Below are 12,603 nucleotides of genomic sequence, written 5' to 3'. Positions count from 1 at the left end.
TAATGGAAGTAATGACTGATAAGTAAATAATTCCAATTGTGTCAATCAATTACAAGTTGCAACATCATAATTGTAACTTGAATAAAAGTAACCAACTGTAACGTGCCTATGTTACTAATTTAATGCAATTATTTTTTCATTTTTCAATTTATTATGATGTATTATTAATTTATACTCCATAGAGAAGAGAAGAGAAGAGAACTCCGAAATTCAGACTTCAGACTTCGAAAGTTCGAAGTAAGAACAAAACAACAACTCAAACAACTGTGCAACAATTTAATCACTATTTTGAAGAAATAATATTTGTTGGCCCTGAAAAGGGCCTTTTTAGATAATGATAGAAAAGCTTAAGCTTTCTTTTCCGTCTTCTTGGGCAAAAGAACAGCTTGAATATTCGGGAGCACACCACCTTGAGCGATAGTGACACCGGACAACAACTTGTTCAATTCTTCATCATTTCTGATGGCCAACTGCAAATGTCTCGGGATGATACGAGTTTTCTTGTTGTCACGGGCAGCATTGCCTGCCAATTCCAAAACTTCAGCGGCTAAGTATTCCATGACAGCAGCGAGGTATACTGGAGCACCTCCTCCAACTCGTTCGGCATAGTTTCCTTTACGGAGCAGTCTGTGGATACGTCCAACTGGGAACTGAAGTCCAGCACGAGATGAACGAGTCTTTGACTTTCCTTTAACTTTACCACCTTTGCCACGTCCAGACATTTTGAAACGATAACGTAAAAATAACACAAGTCACAAGTGTGAAGTAAAAGAGAGATATGAATGATGGTGAAACCGAGACCGGAGTTTATATATCAAAACGTGGAATTTTTATAAGCCAATCAGGAACGAGTGTTTGTGATCTCGATTCTGATTGGCGTAAACATATTTTTCATGAATTAACGTTAGGTTCGTATTATTTTATACAGTGTAAGATGATTTATTACATGGTTCCTTGTTACTCAGATTTTTTCAAGCTGTAAACTTTTCTTTTAACCCTTAAATGCCACAAGGTGGTGAATTTCACCACACCAGTTTTTTCGATGCGTTACGCTGGCAGGAAAGAGTGCTCGGGTGGGAACGACTATTGGTACATGTGTGTGTATGTCTTGCGCTTCAATTCCGCTGTTGAGCATATTGCATACTTTTTTATTTTAAGGGGCAGAAATTTTTTAAAACGAGTGAAATAATAATTATTTTTGAATTTTTTGCCCCTTAAATGAGAAAAATAGGCAAGTTGTTGTACATAAATTAGTAGAGCATGGATACATAAATATTTAACAGGCGGTAGTTTCATTCCAGTCGCTGTCGATTGGCTACAAAAAACTATCAAAAAATATGAAAAATTTTTATTTTTTTTTTCAAAAAATTGTGCCCCTTAAAATATGAAAGTAGGCAATGTGTCAAACATGCCAAATGAAAGGCTGAACATTTACGCACATGTATCAGGTAGCCATGATATCAAATCTCTCGTCAGTCCAGTGCAAGAAAATCTTGAAAAAAATGTAAGTGTGGCATTTAAGGGTTAATTCTAAATCAAATCCAACTAAAAAATTTCAAATTTTTATATTTTCAAATTCATCGTTGCATAATTATTTTTTATCAGATACTTGTGCGATAGCGATACTATGGAATAATCGTCGTTATAAAACTTATTAAAAATCGTCGACCATTAAAAATTCAATTTATTTTGAGTATCGTAATCTTGTAGGGTTCGGTAAAATACCTACCTTGGTTTTTTTGACTTGGGTTCTCAACATGTAGCTATTCACTTTTTAGAATAAAAAATTGCAAGAATAGCCGAAAAGAAATCAGATATTTCTAAAATATGTACTACTGCATAATTCGTGTTTGTTATTTATAAAGTTTTAAAATTGAAAAACAACGTTAGTTCTTGCTATATCATAGCATTTAAGATGGTTATTTCAACGTACAATTTATGTTTCACTGATGAATTTGAATCGTTAGCTTCTAAATGATTTCTATTGATAAAGATTTTTTTCAAATTCATTTTTTTTTCCTAACAAAGGAACTTTATAAATTGGCATTCCCCAATTTAAACAAAAGTATAAGCTAGATAAAATTCTAAAATCCCGATACCTTTCAAATCCTTGAATTCATTTTTAGATTTTTGAAAATTTAAAGAAATTAAAAAATCTGTTCTAAGAGCAATGTTTGAACTTTTTTTTATAAAATACAGTATAATTTTTTAAAAACAAAATAAACCAATGTAAATAATTCATTCAATTTAATCCCCATACACGATACAACTAGGTGTTTCGAGTCTTGTGAAGCTGTGAGCACATTAGATTTCATTCAATTATTAGTTATATTGATATTATTTTAAGGGCAAAAGAGGTAAATGGAAGCACCATTAGGATAACTCAACCTAATTGTTCTGAAGGACCTAGCTAAAAGTATTTTGAAATACCTATTTTTCATTAGGTTTATTCAATAATTTTTGATGTTAGCGTTGCCAGAGAGCTGCTATATAATCGTAAGTAACGTTAATTTCGAACGATCTCATAAGTCATAATATTAGTAGGTAAATCAATCATTTTTCAAAAAATATTCTTCAACAGAAGTTTGAATAATAAAAATCATTATATTCGTAAGTATGACTGTTTCAAAGTGGTTATTTAGTAATCAGACGTGTGCGACTCAGAATTTCAATTACTATTAGGTTGAGGTACTAATGAATTTTATTTTTCAAATCAATTATATTTTTTAAAAATAATCAACTGAAGTTTGGATGATAAAATGAATCAACTAATTAACAATTTATCCAACATTGAAATTTCTAAATTCTAACCGAACCAAACCAACATGTGTATCACTATTTAGAAGAAATATCAAAAATCTCAAAAATCAACATAATTGAAATTTGAAAAACACTGAAATATAAAAATCAAGTAGGTATTTACTTGCTCAATCTATTAATGAATCAACTCAAATAAATTACTAATTAGTGAGTCGAATCGATCGAACATTTGAAGTTTCACAGAGTGGGGATGAAGTTGAATTATTTTCAAGTTTCATTATTCCGGTCGAATTATTTTGGGATTTACCGACTTGGGCAGGAAAATCGTCATTAATTTCAAATTTTCACAAGAATAAGTCTATCTTTGGTACATAGCACTCTTACTTACGTATTTTTTTATTTCACCGAAAAGGTTCAATTAAGATGAAAGTACGAACATCCAAAATTAAACAGAAGTAACAATGCTAACATGTTTCATCACTATTTTGAAGAAATATTATTGGTGGCCCTGAAAAGGGCCGTTTTGAAACAACATCGTTGAATTTACTTCGAGCTGGTGTATTTGGTGACGGCTTTCGTACCTTCGGAAACGGCGTGTTTAGCCAATTCACCGGGTAACAAAAGACGAACGGCAGTTTGGACTTCCCGACTGGTAATCGTCGACCGCTTGTTGTAGTGGGCCAAACGACTGGACTCGGCGGCGATTCTTTCGAAAATATCGTTGACGAAGGAGTTCATGATGCTCATCGCCTTTGAACTAACACCGGTGTCGGGATGAACTTGCTTCAGGACTTTGTAAATGTAGATAGCGTAAGATTCTTTCCTTTTCTTATGCTTCTTCTTACTGTCGTCCTTCTTGATGTTCTTCTGTGCCTTACCGGCCTTCTTCACAGCTTTACCAACACTTTTCGGAGGAGCCATTGCAATACAATAAACACTAATTCAGCGTACTTCAACGAACGAAAAATAAGTAATGATACGTTAGTCGATCTTCTGTTATTTATATATCGTACTCACGGTCGAATTAGCCAATAAGATGAGAGTACACAAACTGAGCGTTTCTATTGGCCGATTTCGATTTTTCGAGAAACTGCGTTAGTGTTGCTATATACTCGACGGAATAATGCTGTTTTCAATTTGAATACTCGAGATGTTCGATTTTACAAGATTTTTTTATATTTTTGATCTAAATTCTATCATTTTTCATGAATTTTGCGTTATGGTTGCAAAATAGATCAATTACATTCAATACATAATGTCGAACGAGTTATGGTATCTAGTATTTTTCGTAGAAATGAAGTAGAATCATGAAAACGAATTCCCTGCACTCCTATTGGCTGAATGTTATTTTTTACGAAGTAACTTTAGTTGCATTATTTTATCGAGACCCTTTAAAAATTTGAAATTATTTTCAGAATTGTACCTGTTTAACTGTCAAAAATATTCAAATATATCGAAATATTATAGTTACATGATCACACTCACACATCATTTTGCAGCTTAGCTGATAACATCAGTTACATTTCATCTCTTCAAACTTCCATACACTGTTATACGTTCATTATCAAGTACGTTACTTTGTTACGTATAGTGTAACGTTGGTTCATTTGATTCTCGTATTTTTTTCATTCAATCTCTTATTTCTATCAAATTACTCAGTCAATTCAATTGTAACTCCAATGCCCCCCTCCCACATAAAATATATTTCACTGCATTTTTCTCAATTATTTCGTGCACTTCAATGTTCAAAATTTACGAGTACCTTAAACCTTCCTTAATATCGTACACGAAAATTCAAGGTCAACATGGAGAGGCTTCATCGAATATTTTCAGAAACTGAAATTTTAAAATTCTCAACTCGAAAAATTATTGTTCAAATTCAAACTTGAAAAATTTCAACTATCTTATTTTGAAAAATAATACTTCATTTTGAAACGAGATACTTTAAGATCATCGTATCAAATTCGAATTGATGCTTTTCGTAATCATAATTCATAAATGCAACAGTGTTCAACCATTTTGAGAAGAAATATTTTTAGTGGCCCTGAAAAGGGCCGTTTTAAGATGGTAAATATCGCAGATTTACTTCTTCGAGATAGTCTTCTTGGCTGCTGGTTTCTTGGTCGCCGCCTTCTTGGGTTTAGGAGACTTGGGTTTCTTCGCAGGCGTAGCTTTGGTAGCTTTAGCTTTGCTAGGAGCCTTGGCTTTCTTCGGAGTGGCTGCAGGCTTAGCGGCTTTCGGTTTGGCAGCCTTTTTGGTGGCAGCTTTCTTAGGCGAAGCCTTGGCTTTCTTCGGTTTAGCTTCAGTCGATTTAGGTTTTTTAGGCGCAGCAGTTTTCTTCTTGGGTGCAGCGGTCTTCTTTTTCGGTTCAGCTTTAGCTTTGACGGCTAATTTGAACGAACCAGAAGCGCCTTTGCCTTTGGTCTGGATCAAGGTACCTTTAGTAACAGCGCTTTTCAGGTATTTTTTGATAAAGGGAGCGGCTTTCTCGGCATCGATTTTGTATAATCCGCTGATGGACTTCTTGATGGCTTGGAGCGAAGAACCACCACGTTCATTCAAAGCCTTGATGGCACCGGTGACCATTTGAGCGGTGGGCGGGTGAGTCGCAGTTTTGGCAGCGGCCGATTTCGCTTTGGTTGCGGTTTTCTTCTTTTTCGGCGACGCAGCTACGGGAGTAGCGGGAACGGTTTCAGCAGTCGGTTCAACCATGTTGAAGAATAATATTTTTCACGGTAACGTAAAACACACAAACGTGATAGAACAGTAAGAGCAATAATACTGCAACTGAGATTGGCGAGCGTATATATAGTAGAAAGTAATACCGTAGTGAAGACCTCATGCGCGCTGCGCTCGAGTAATACCGTATAGAGGAAACAGTACTCCGTTGCGATACATGAATTGCGAAAGTTCGTTTTTCGTGTTTTCTTGCCTCGTTTATTTTGATTTTTTCGTTTGTAAAACGAATTAAATTTTTTGAAATTAATTTTTTCAGATTCTACAAAGATTAACGATGAAAATGATATCGAATTTGTATGCATTTAGAGCGAAATAAATCCGTAGGTAATGCTTTTTCGTAGACAAGTCGAGATCGAAGTATTGATACTTGCGAATAAAAACGTTTTAATTAAAAAAATTAATGATAAAATAGCTTCGAATTATTATTTAAATTATTCTACGAACTTTGAAGATTTCAAATATATAAAAATTATACCTCTGCGATGCGCGGAAACGGGCGAAAAAAAATAATTTCGTGAGCTCCGAAGAACAAATATTTTCTCAGTTGAAATCGTACGAATTACGTTTGGTTTCAGGTTGTGAGAAAAAAATTGTGTTTTTTCATATTTTATATATTTAAAATTTCGTAAATTTAAGCTTTATTCGCGATGAAATGAATAAATGAAATTTTAAAAAGTAAATTGAAGCTTTTGACCAAGTTTTGCGGATGGATTGTGTGAAGGCCTTATTCATCATACCTAACATAAACCATAGATACGTAAAAAACTGTAAGAGAAAATTTGGAGTCATTTTTTTTGTAGAAATGGATAGCTAAATAATCATAAATGTTCAAAAAATACTCAGTTTTAATTTAATTTTCATTCATCAAGAACATTGGAAAATATGTGCTTATTTTGTACCTACGTCAATACAGTGTAGGCGTTCTTCAAAACGATTCAAATTGAATAATATCATGCATACCTACTATGATAATAATTATGTATTGATATTAAAGCTATCAAATTTTATACTCAACATTTCTCAACTTATTTTTTTCATTTTTCAGTATTTATGATGAATGTTTCATTTCTCGATCCATCTTCATAGATGAAAGAAGTCATTATGGCGCGAAGCTGAATGTTTGAAATTTATAATATCAAAGCTTCATCATTCAATTAGAGACAATGAGAAAGTTGGATATGAATTTTTTTGATTTTGTTGATTTTTAAAAATGATTAGTACAACGTACAACTCTCTGAAGTTAAACCGAAAGAGTGAGACAATTGCACTCTGAATTTGAAATCAGTTTTCAATATGGAGTGCAGATTTTTATTTGTATATGTACCATTGTACCTACTTATTTTGCCAAATGATATTTTTCTGCTGAAAATGAAATCAAAATTAACATTTTATGCACTTTTCGTCGCGCTATACACATTTAAAGAAAAATTTTGAAAAAAATTATCTTTTAAGCCGAATAAGTTCGAAGTTTTTTTTTTCAATTTTTTAATTTTTTCGACATAGCAGTAATTAAAAGCATTCTACAAAAAAATGCATAGAACTGAAATTGTACAGCTAAAAATGTCCTATATTTTGTTAGGGGCTGTTGAATTTTTAGTAATGTATTAAAATTATTTTACAGGAGGTATAATTTATAAAATTTTCAACATTTTATGTTTTTCATCATTATTAACGTTGGTTTCAAGTTTGAAAATAACTCATTGAGTGATGGTTTACGATTTTCATCGAATTTTTTTCCTAGTCTTTAAGATAGGTAGTTTAGTGGTCTAAAAATAATATCTGAAAATTAGTCATTGAACCATTACAAAATCCACGCAACTAATTTACTAATACGAGTATATTTTATTATTTTTTAATCCATGAACACGACATTACACTTTCATCTTGCTAAAAATTAAGCTTCCTGTTGCATTTTTAAAGAAATACAAAATGAATTATTCGTGCGAGAAAATCATTTCTTTTTTTTCATAATTGTTTCTTTCATTTTTCTGGGAAGTGACTGAAAAATCTCTTCATGTTTGGCTTCTCCAATATTTTTGGCTATTATTGGACTATGCTATATCAAGGTACAAAAAAGTACCTCTTATTACAAAAGAAAAGGCCTCTTTTAAATAAGCAAGTGTATTTTCAAATATTTTCTTGCTGATATTTGAACATTTTCATGCAAAATTACTGCAAAGTGCAAGTATTGCGATTTTTCGAACATTTTGAGAATTTTTGCATTTTGGTATGGTTACACTAATTTTCATTATGTAGGTACATACCTAAAGTTAGATTACTTAAAATGACTTTCGCCATTCGGTATTCTTTTATTAATTAGCGATTTAACGAACCTACTTCAGAAAAAATATCATAATTTTTACGAGTAGAATTTGTCAAAACGAGTGAAATGATACCCTTATTCAATTTTAATAATTGAGAATATTTTTAGCATAAAATATATATCCGAATACTTTGTATTACTTCAATTCAAATATTGCTATACAATATTCAATATTTTACCTCAAATATGAGCATACGTATCAATAGTTATCCTATTTATTTGGGCTTCCTTCGAAAATGTTGTACAAAATTGAACCTGAACGCGGAAGAAGCAAAAGAAACCATCATGATCTTCAAACCGGAAGCATTGTTTGATTGTAATAAGTGAGTTTCTGAGTTTCACAATCGTAATGCTACTTTTAGAACTGACAGTGAGTTATAAATCCACTCACGGAAAACTAATTTCAATCAAACTCGAAAAATGAATTCAACTTCAACTCATGAAAGTAGGAAGCTGATTTTTGAATTTGCATAAAAATTTGAATAAATGATATTAAATCGCATTGATAAAATTAAACAAAATTCATAAAATGCGTACTATTCGTTTCTTTAGGACTTTATATTGTTTTAGTATTAATTTTGTTTCTGAAAGAATTGTAATATAATATACGCTTAAAAGTTAAACCACTTTAATTCGCATGATATAACGTTTCTCTAACGTTGTTTACGAGATAATTCTTTGATGGTATAGGATGGCGGAGGTCAAAAGTTTTTTTTCTATCATCAATTTTAATTTTTTTTTTGATGTAGCATTGAAACTAAGGGCTCTTCAAAAGAAATCCGTAGAATGGAAAATCTTGAACAAAAAATATCCTATATTTTGGTATTGGCTGTAGACTTTTTGTTGAATTTTTAAAATAAAAATTAACTTCATTTTACAGAAGGTGCGATATACCTAATATTTATCAAATTTTCAGTTTTGTGTGTTTCCGTCACTAATATATCACGTTGATTTCACGCTTAAAACTTCGATTTTCATCGAATTTTTTTCCTAGTCTTTTGAGATAATTTGGTGGTGTAAAAAAAATTTCTGAAAACTTTTCTTTGGACAATTTCAAAATTGACATCGCTAATTTACTACATAATACTCGCGACCACGTCCTTTAATCTTGTTATGTACTTCATTAAGAAATTCAGCTTCTTTTGTATTTTTAAAGAAATACGAAAAAAAAACTTTTAGGCAAGAAATACGTTTTTTTGATTTTTTCTTTTTAATAATTGCTTATTCCATTTTTACTGGGAAGTACTTCTGACCATTATTGGACCATATCAAGGTACAATAAAGTACCTCTTGCTAAAAAAGAAAAAAATTCCTTTAAAATGAGCCAAAGTTCATTTTAAAATATTTTCAGGTTGATAAGTATTTTGAACATTTTCATTCAAAATTATCGCAAACATTTACGATTTTCCGAACCAGCAAACCTACTTCAGAAAAATTCTGCCTAATTTTTGAGTAGAACTTGCCAAGACGAGTGAAAATGATACTCATACTCAAATAAAATAAATTCGAATAGTTTTAGTATTTCCGAACATTTTGTAAAGTTATAAGAGCTAGAGCTATAGATGTACGATATTTAATATTTTGCCTGAAATAAATGAGCATATATCTATTTTTCAATTTCACATCATTATCGTTACTTTCAAAATCGAAATCGAAACTAAATTACAAGTATCTTACTAGAAAGTAGAAATCTATTCGGGAAGAAGTAAGAAGAAGAATTTTAATTAGTCGATCTCGAAAAATAAATTTAACTGTCAACATCAACATATGAATTATGAAATATGAACGCAGAAAGCTGATAATTGAAAATGCAATATGCATAAAAATATTGAAATGTTTCTTAATATCGTAGCAAGCATAAATTGCTAAAGGTTTCTAAACACCACACAGTATTAAATTCACAATTGTCGAAGAAATTCAATTGTTGGCCCTGAAAAGGGCCGTTTTAATTCGCTGCGAAGTAAAAGCTTAAGCTTTCTTTTCGGTTTTCTTCGGTAAAAGAACAGCTTGAATGTTCGGAAGTACACCACCTTGGGCAATGGTGACACCAGACAACAGCTTGTTCAATTCTTCGTCGTTCCTGATGGCCAATTGTAAATGCCTGGGAATGATACGGGTTTTCTTGTTATCACGAGCAGCATTGCCTGCCAATTCCAAAACTTCAGCGGCCAAGTACTCCATGACGGCGGCTAAGTACACAGGGGCACCACCTCCAACACGTTCGGCGTAATTTCCTTTACGGAGCAGACGATGGATACGACCAACTGGAAACTGTAATCCGGCACGGGAAGAACGAGTCTTTGACTTTCCCTTGACTTTACCACCTTTACCACGTCCAGACATGATGATTTCGATTCTTCACAAGTAACAACAAACAGCAGAAAACGGAATGAACTGAATGAAGTTTGCAGAGTGACCGCAGCTTATATATGAAAACTTGGCATGCTTAGAACCAATCACAAACGAGTGAACGGAAAGCTGAATCGTGATTGGTGCAAACGAATGTTTCAGTAAACAACGTTAGTGTTGCGTTATATCATGTGAATTAAAGTGGTTTATGCGTATAGTACTAATATTTCAAAACAAAATTAAAATGCTGAAACTTGAAGGTCCAGAGAAACGAACATTACGCATTTTATGATTTTCGTTTCATTTTATCAATTCGATTTATGATCAAAACTAAAATCTCATATAATTGGCATGAAAATCCCTCTATCTCACTTTTAAATTTTTAAAATCAGAGGGTACAGAAAATAATCATACAATTTTCCCGATCAGCTTTAGATCAGAAGGCTGTAAGCTTCATTAAAGTGGTTTTCAAACATTTAAGCATTTGTCTTGACAACGAGTCAGAAAAATCATGAATACAGGATATCCCCATCAAGCATTATAATTTTCATTTACTTATTTCAAATTTGAAAACTTCATTTGGTGTGGTCTTAAAATTAGACTGTAAAAGGAAGATGAATTTAATTAGGTCCATCCCTTTCATCATTTCATTGCTATTTCAGTAATTGAATTGAAAAGAAAATGTTTGCGAATATGATTTTGAAAAATATAATTTATTCCTCAAAAATTCGATATATAATTGGTAATTAATTACGCAAATATGAATACTGTGAGTGAGAGATACATGATTTCGTTTGTTATCATTTTCACTTGTACTCAACTCTTATATAAAACTGAGTACCTACATTGCTACATTCTTCTTTTCAGTTTTCTTCAAAATATTCACTTCTGGGTGCTCAGTATTTATGTATTCAAGAGTATTTTTCCCCTATTTTATTTCATGAATTAATTCTACACCCATTTTTATAATGGCCGTAATTTTACACGTATTTTTTTCACTGTAAAATTTTGTATTATAATACATAACGGAGGCATTCGTGGTAATAAAAAAAATTCAAAATTCAAAGTGTTTTTTTGGCATAAAAGTAAACTTATTTTGCAGTAAAAAAGCACTTTGAAATTCAGTGTACAACAGTCAACGTTTTTTCATTAGCTTTCTGAGGTCATTGTAAACAGAACAGAATTTACTTCTAGTTCGAACTTCCACAAGTGTTTAAACATGTTGAAGAAGAAATACATTTGTTGGCCCTGAAAAGGGCCGTTTTAACGGATTTTGAATCTGGAAATATTCCAAAATTGGACGCGCTTAACCTCCGAAACCGTAGAGGGTTCTGCCTTGACGTTTTAAGGCGTATACGACATCCATGGCGGTGACGGTTTTCCTCTTGGCGTGTTCGGTGTAGGTAACAGCATCACGAATAACGTTTTCCAAGAATACTTTGAGGACACCACGGGTTTCTTCGTAGATCAAGCCGGAGATACGTTTGACACCACCACGTCTAGCCAGACGACGGATTGCTGGTTTCGTGATACCTTGGATGTTATCACGTAAAACTTTACGATGACGTTTGGCGCCACCTTTTCCCAAACCTTTTCCTCCTTTACCGCGTCCAGTCATCTTGATAAATGAAGCTTCTTGCACAGAACAAAATGGAACAAGAGAAACGAATGATTACAGTAATGCTTCGTACCAGTATTTATACAAAAATGAAATACGAATGCTCGTTCCTCATTGGCTAGAATTCGATTCGACCTCGGCCAATGAGCGAGCGAGTATTTGAAAAAAATATCAACTGTTTTGGTTTTAGCTCGTAAAGGTAATTGGACCAATGGGAGTTCAGCTTTCATTCTTTGTAAATTTGGGAATATTTTCCGTTTTGATTTTCCATGCAACAGGTAACAATCGCAGATATTCGAAAATCGTGACCTACTTTCAATTATTGATAATTACAAATTTTACAACTTTTGACATTAACGGAAGAAGTGACGACATTTTTAATTTTATTGTCTTGAATCTTATACTTGGTGTTCACCTATACTGTTTTACTACTAATTTGGAAGCTTGGAGCTTTTAATTAAACCGGTCATCATTTTAAATTAATTTTTTCAATTATACAATCATTATCGCGATGGTCCGAACCTCACCCTACGTCGCTCGAAAAGTTGTTGGATTTGGAAGAAACTCAACTTTTTCTCATCAATCGCGTAAAACTGCCAGTTATTTGGAGGAAAAGAAGAAACGTAAATATCGATATCGTCCAGGAACTGCTGCTTTGAGTGAAATTCGTCGTTACCAAAAAAGCACCGAGCTTTTGATTAGAAGATTACCGTTTCAACGTCTAGTACGCGAGATAGCTCGAGATTTCAAATCTGACTTGCGTTTTCAAAGTGCAGCAATTGGAGCTTTGCAAGAAGCAAGTGAAATGTACCTG

General features: G+C 32.7%; 5 protein-coding genes across 5 annotated transcripts; all 5 read right to left on the bottom strand.

Annotated features, from left to right (window-relative positions):
• Nucleotides 1–256: 256 nt before the first annotated feature.
• LOC135836592 (histone H2A) lies at nt 257–2,052 on the bottom strand. The gene has a single exon (XM_065351515.1). The coding sequence runs from the start codon at nt 720–722 to the stop codon at nt 348–350; it is 375 nt and encodes a 124-aa protein (XP_065207587.1). The 5' UTR covers nt 723–2,052; the 3' UTR covers nt 257–347.
• Nucleotides 2,053–3,268: 1,216 nt separating this feature from the next.
• Nucleotides 3,269–4,662, bottom strand: LOC135836591 (histone H2B-like). Its single transcript, XM_065351514.1, has one exon. The coding sequence runs from the start codon at nt 3,679–3,681 to the stop codon at nt 3,304–3,306; it is 378 nt and encodes a 125-aa protein (XP_065207586.1). The 5' UTR covers nt 3,682–4,662; the 3' UTR covers nt 3,269–3,303.
• Nucleotides 4,663–4,788: 126 nt separating this feature from the next.
• LOC135836590 (histone H1B-like) lies at nt 4,789–5,537 on the bottom strand. Its single transcript, XM_065351512.1, has one exon. It carries the CDS (start codon nt 5,470–5,472, stop codon nt 4,843–4,845), a length of 630 nt encoding a protein of 209 aa, XP_065207584.1. The 5' UTR covers nt 5,473–5,537; the 3' UTR covers nt 4,789–4,842.
• Nucleotides 5,538–9,539: 4,002 nt separating this feature from the next.
• Nucleotides 9,540–10,230, bottom strand: LOC135836585 (histone H2A). The gene has a single exon (XM_065351508.1). The coding sequence runs from the start codon at nt 10,163–10,165 to the stop codon at nt 9,791–9,793; it is 375 nt and encodes a 124-aa protein (XP_065207580.1). The 5' UTR covers nt 10,166–10,230; the 3' UTR covers nt 9,540–9,790.
• A 1,179-nt stretch (nt 10,231–11,409) lies between these two features.
• LOC135836588 (histone H4) lies at nt 11,410–12,522 on the bottom strand. Its single transcript, XM_065351510.1, has one exon. The coding sequence runs from the start codon at nt 11,787–11,789 to the stop codon at nt 11,478–11,480; it is 312 nt and encodes a 103-aa protein (XP_065207582.1). The 5' UTR covers nt 11,790–12,522; the 3' UTR covers nt 11,410–11,477.
• Between the last annotated feature and the right edge of the window lie 81 nt (nt 12,523–12,603).

Source organism: Planococcus citri, chromosome 2, assembly GCF_950023065.1.
Source record: "Planococcus citri chromosome 2, ihPlaCitr1.1, whole genome shotgun sequence".
Lineage (NCBI taxonomy): Eukaryota > Metazoa > Arthropoda > Insecta > Hemiptera > Pseudococcidae > Planococcus > Planococcus citri.
The sequence above is the reverse complement of the archived record's forward strand: the minus strand, read 5'-3'. Positions and strand labels throughout refer to the sequence as shown.

Bases quoted from the DNA above. Each gene is read 5' to 3' on its own strand.
- LOC135836592 (XM_065351515.1), bottom strand. From the start codon at position 722: ATGTCTGGACGTGGCAAAGGTGGTAAAGTTAAAGGAAAGTCAAAGACT.
- LOC135836591 (XM_065351514.1), bottom strand. From the start codon at position 3,681: ATGGCTCCTCCGAAAAGTGTTGGTAAAGCTGTGAAGAAGGCCGGTAAG.
- LOC135836590 (XM_065351512.1), bottom strand. From the start codon at position 5,472: ATGGTTGAACCGACTGCTGAAACCGTTCCCGCTACTCCCGTAGCTGCG.
- LOC135836585 (XM_065351508.1), bottom strand. From the start codon at position 10,165: ATGTCTGGACGTGGTAAAGGTGGTAAAGTCAAGGGAAAGTCAAAGACT.
- LOC135836588 (XM_065351510.1), bottom strand. From the start codon at position 11,789: ATGACTGGACGCGGTAAAGGAGGAAAAGGTTTGGGAAAAGGTGGCGCC.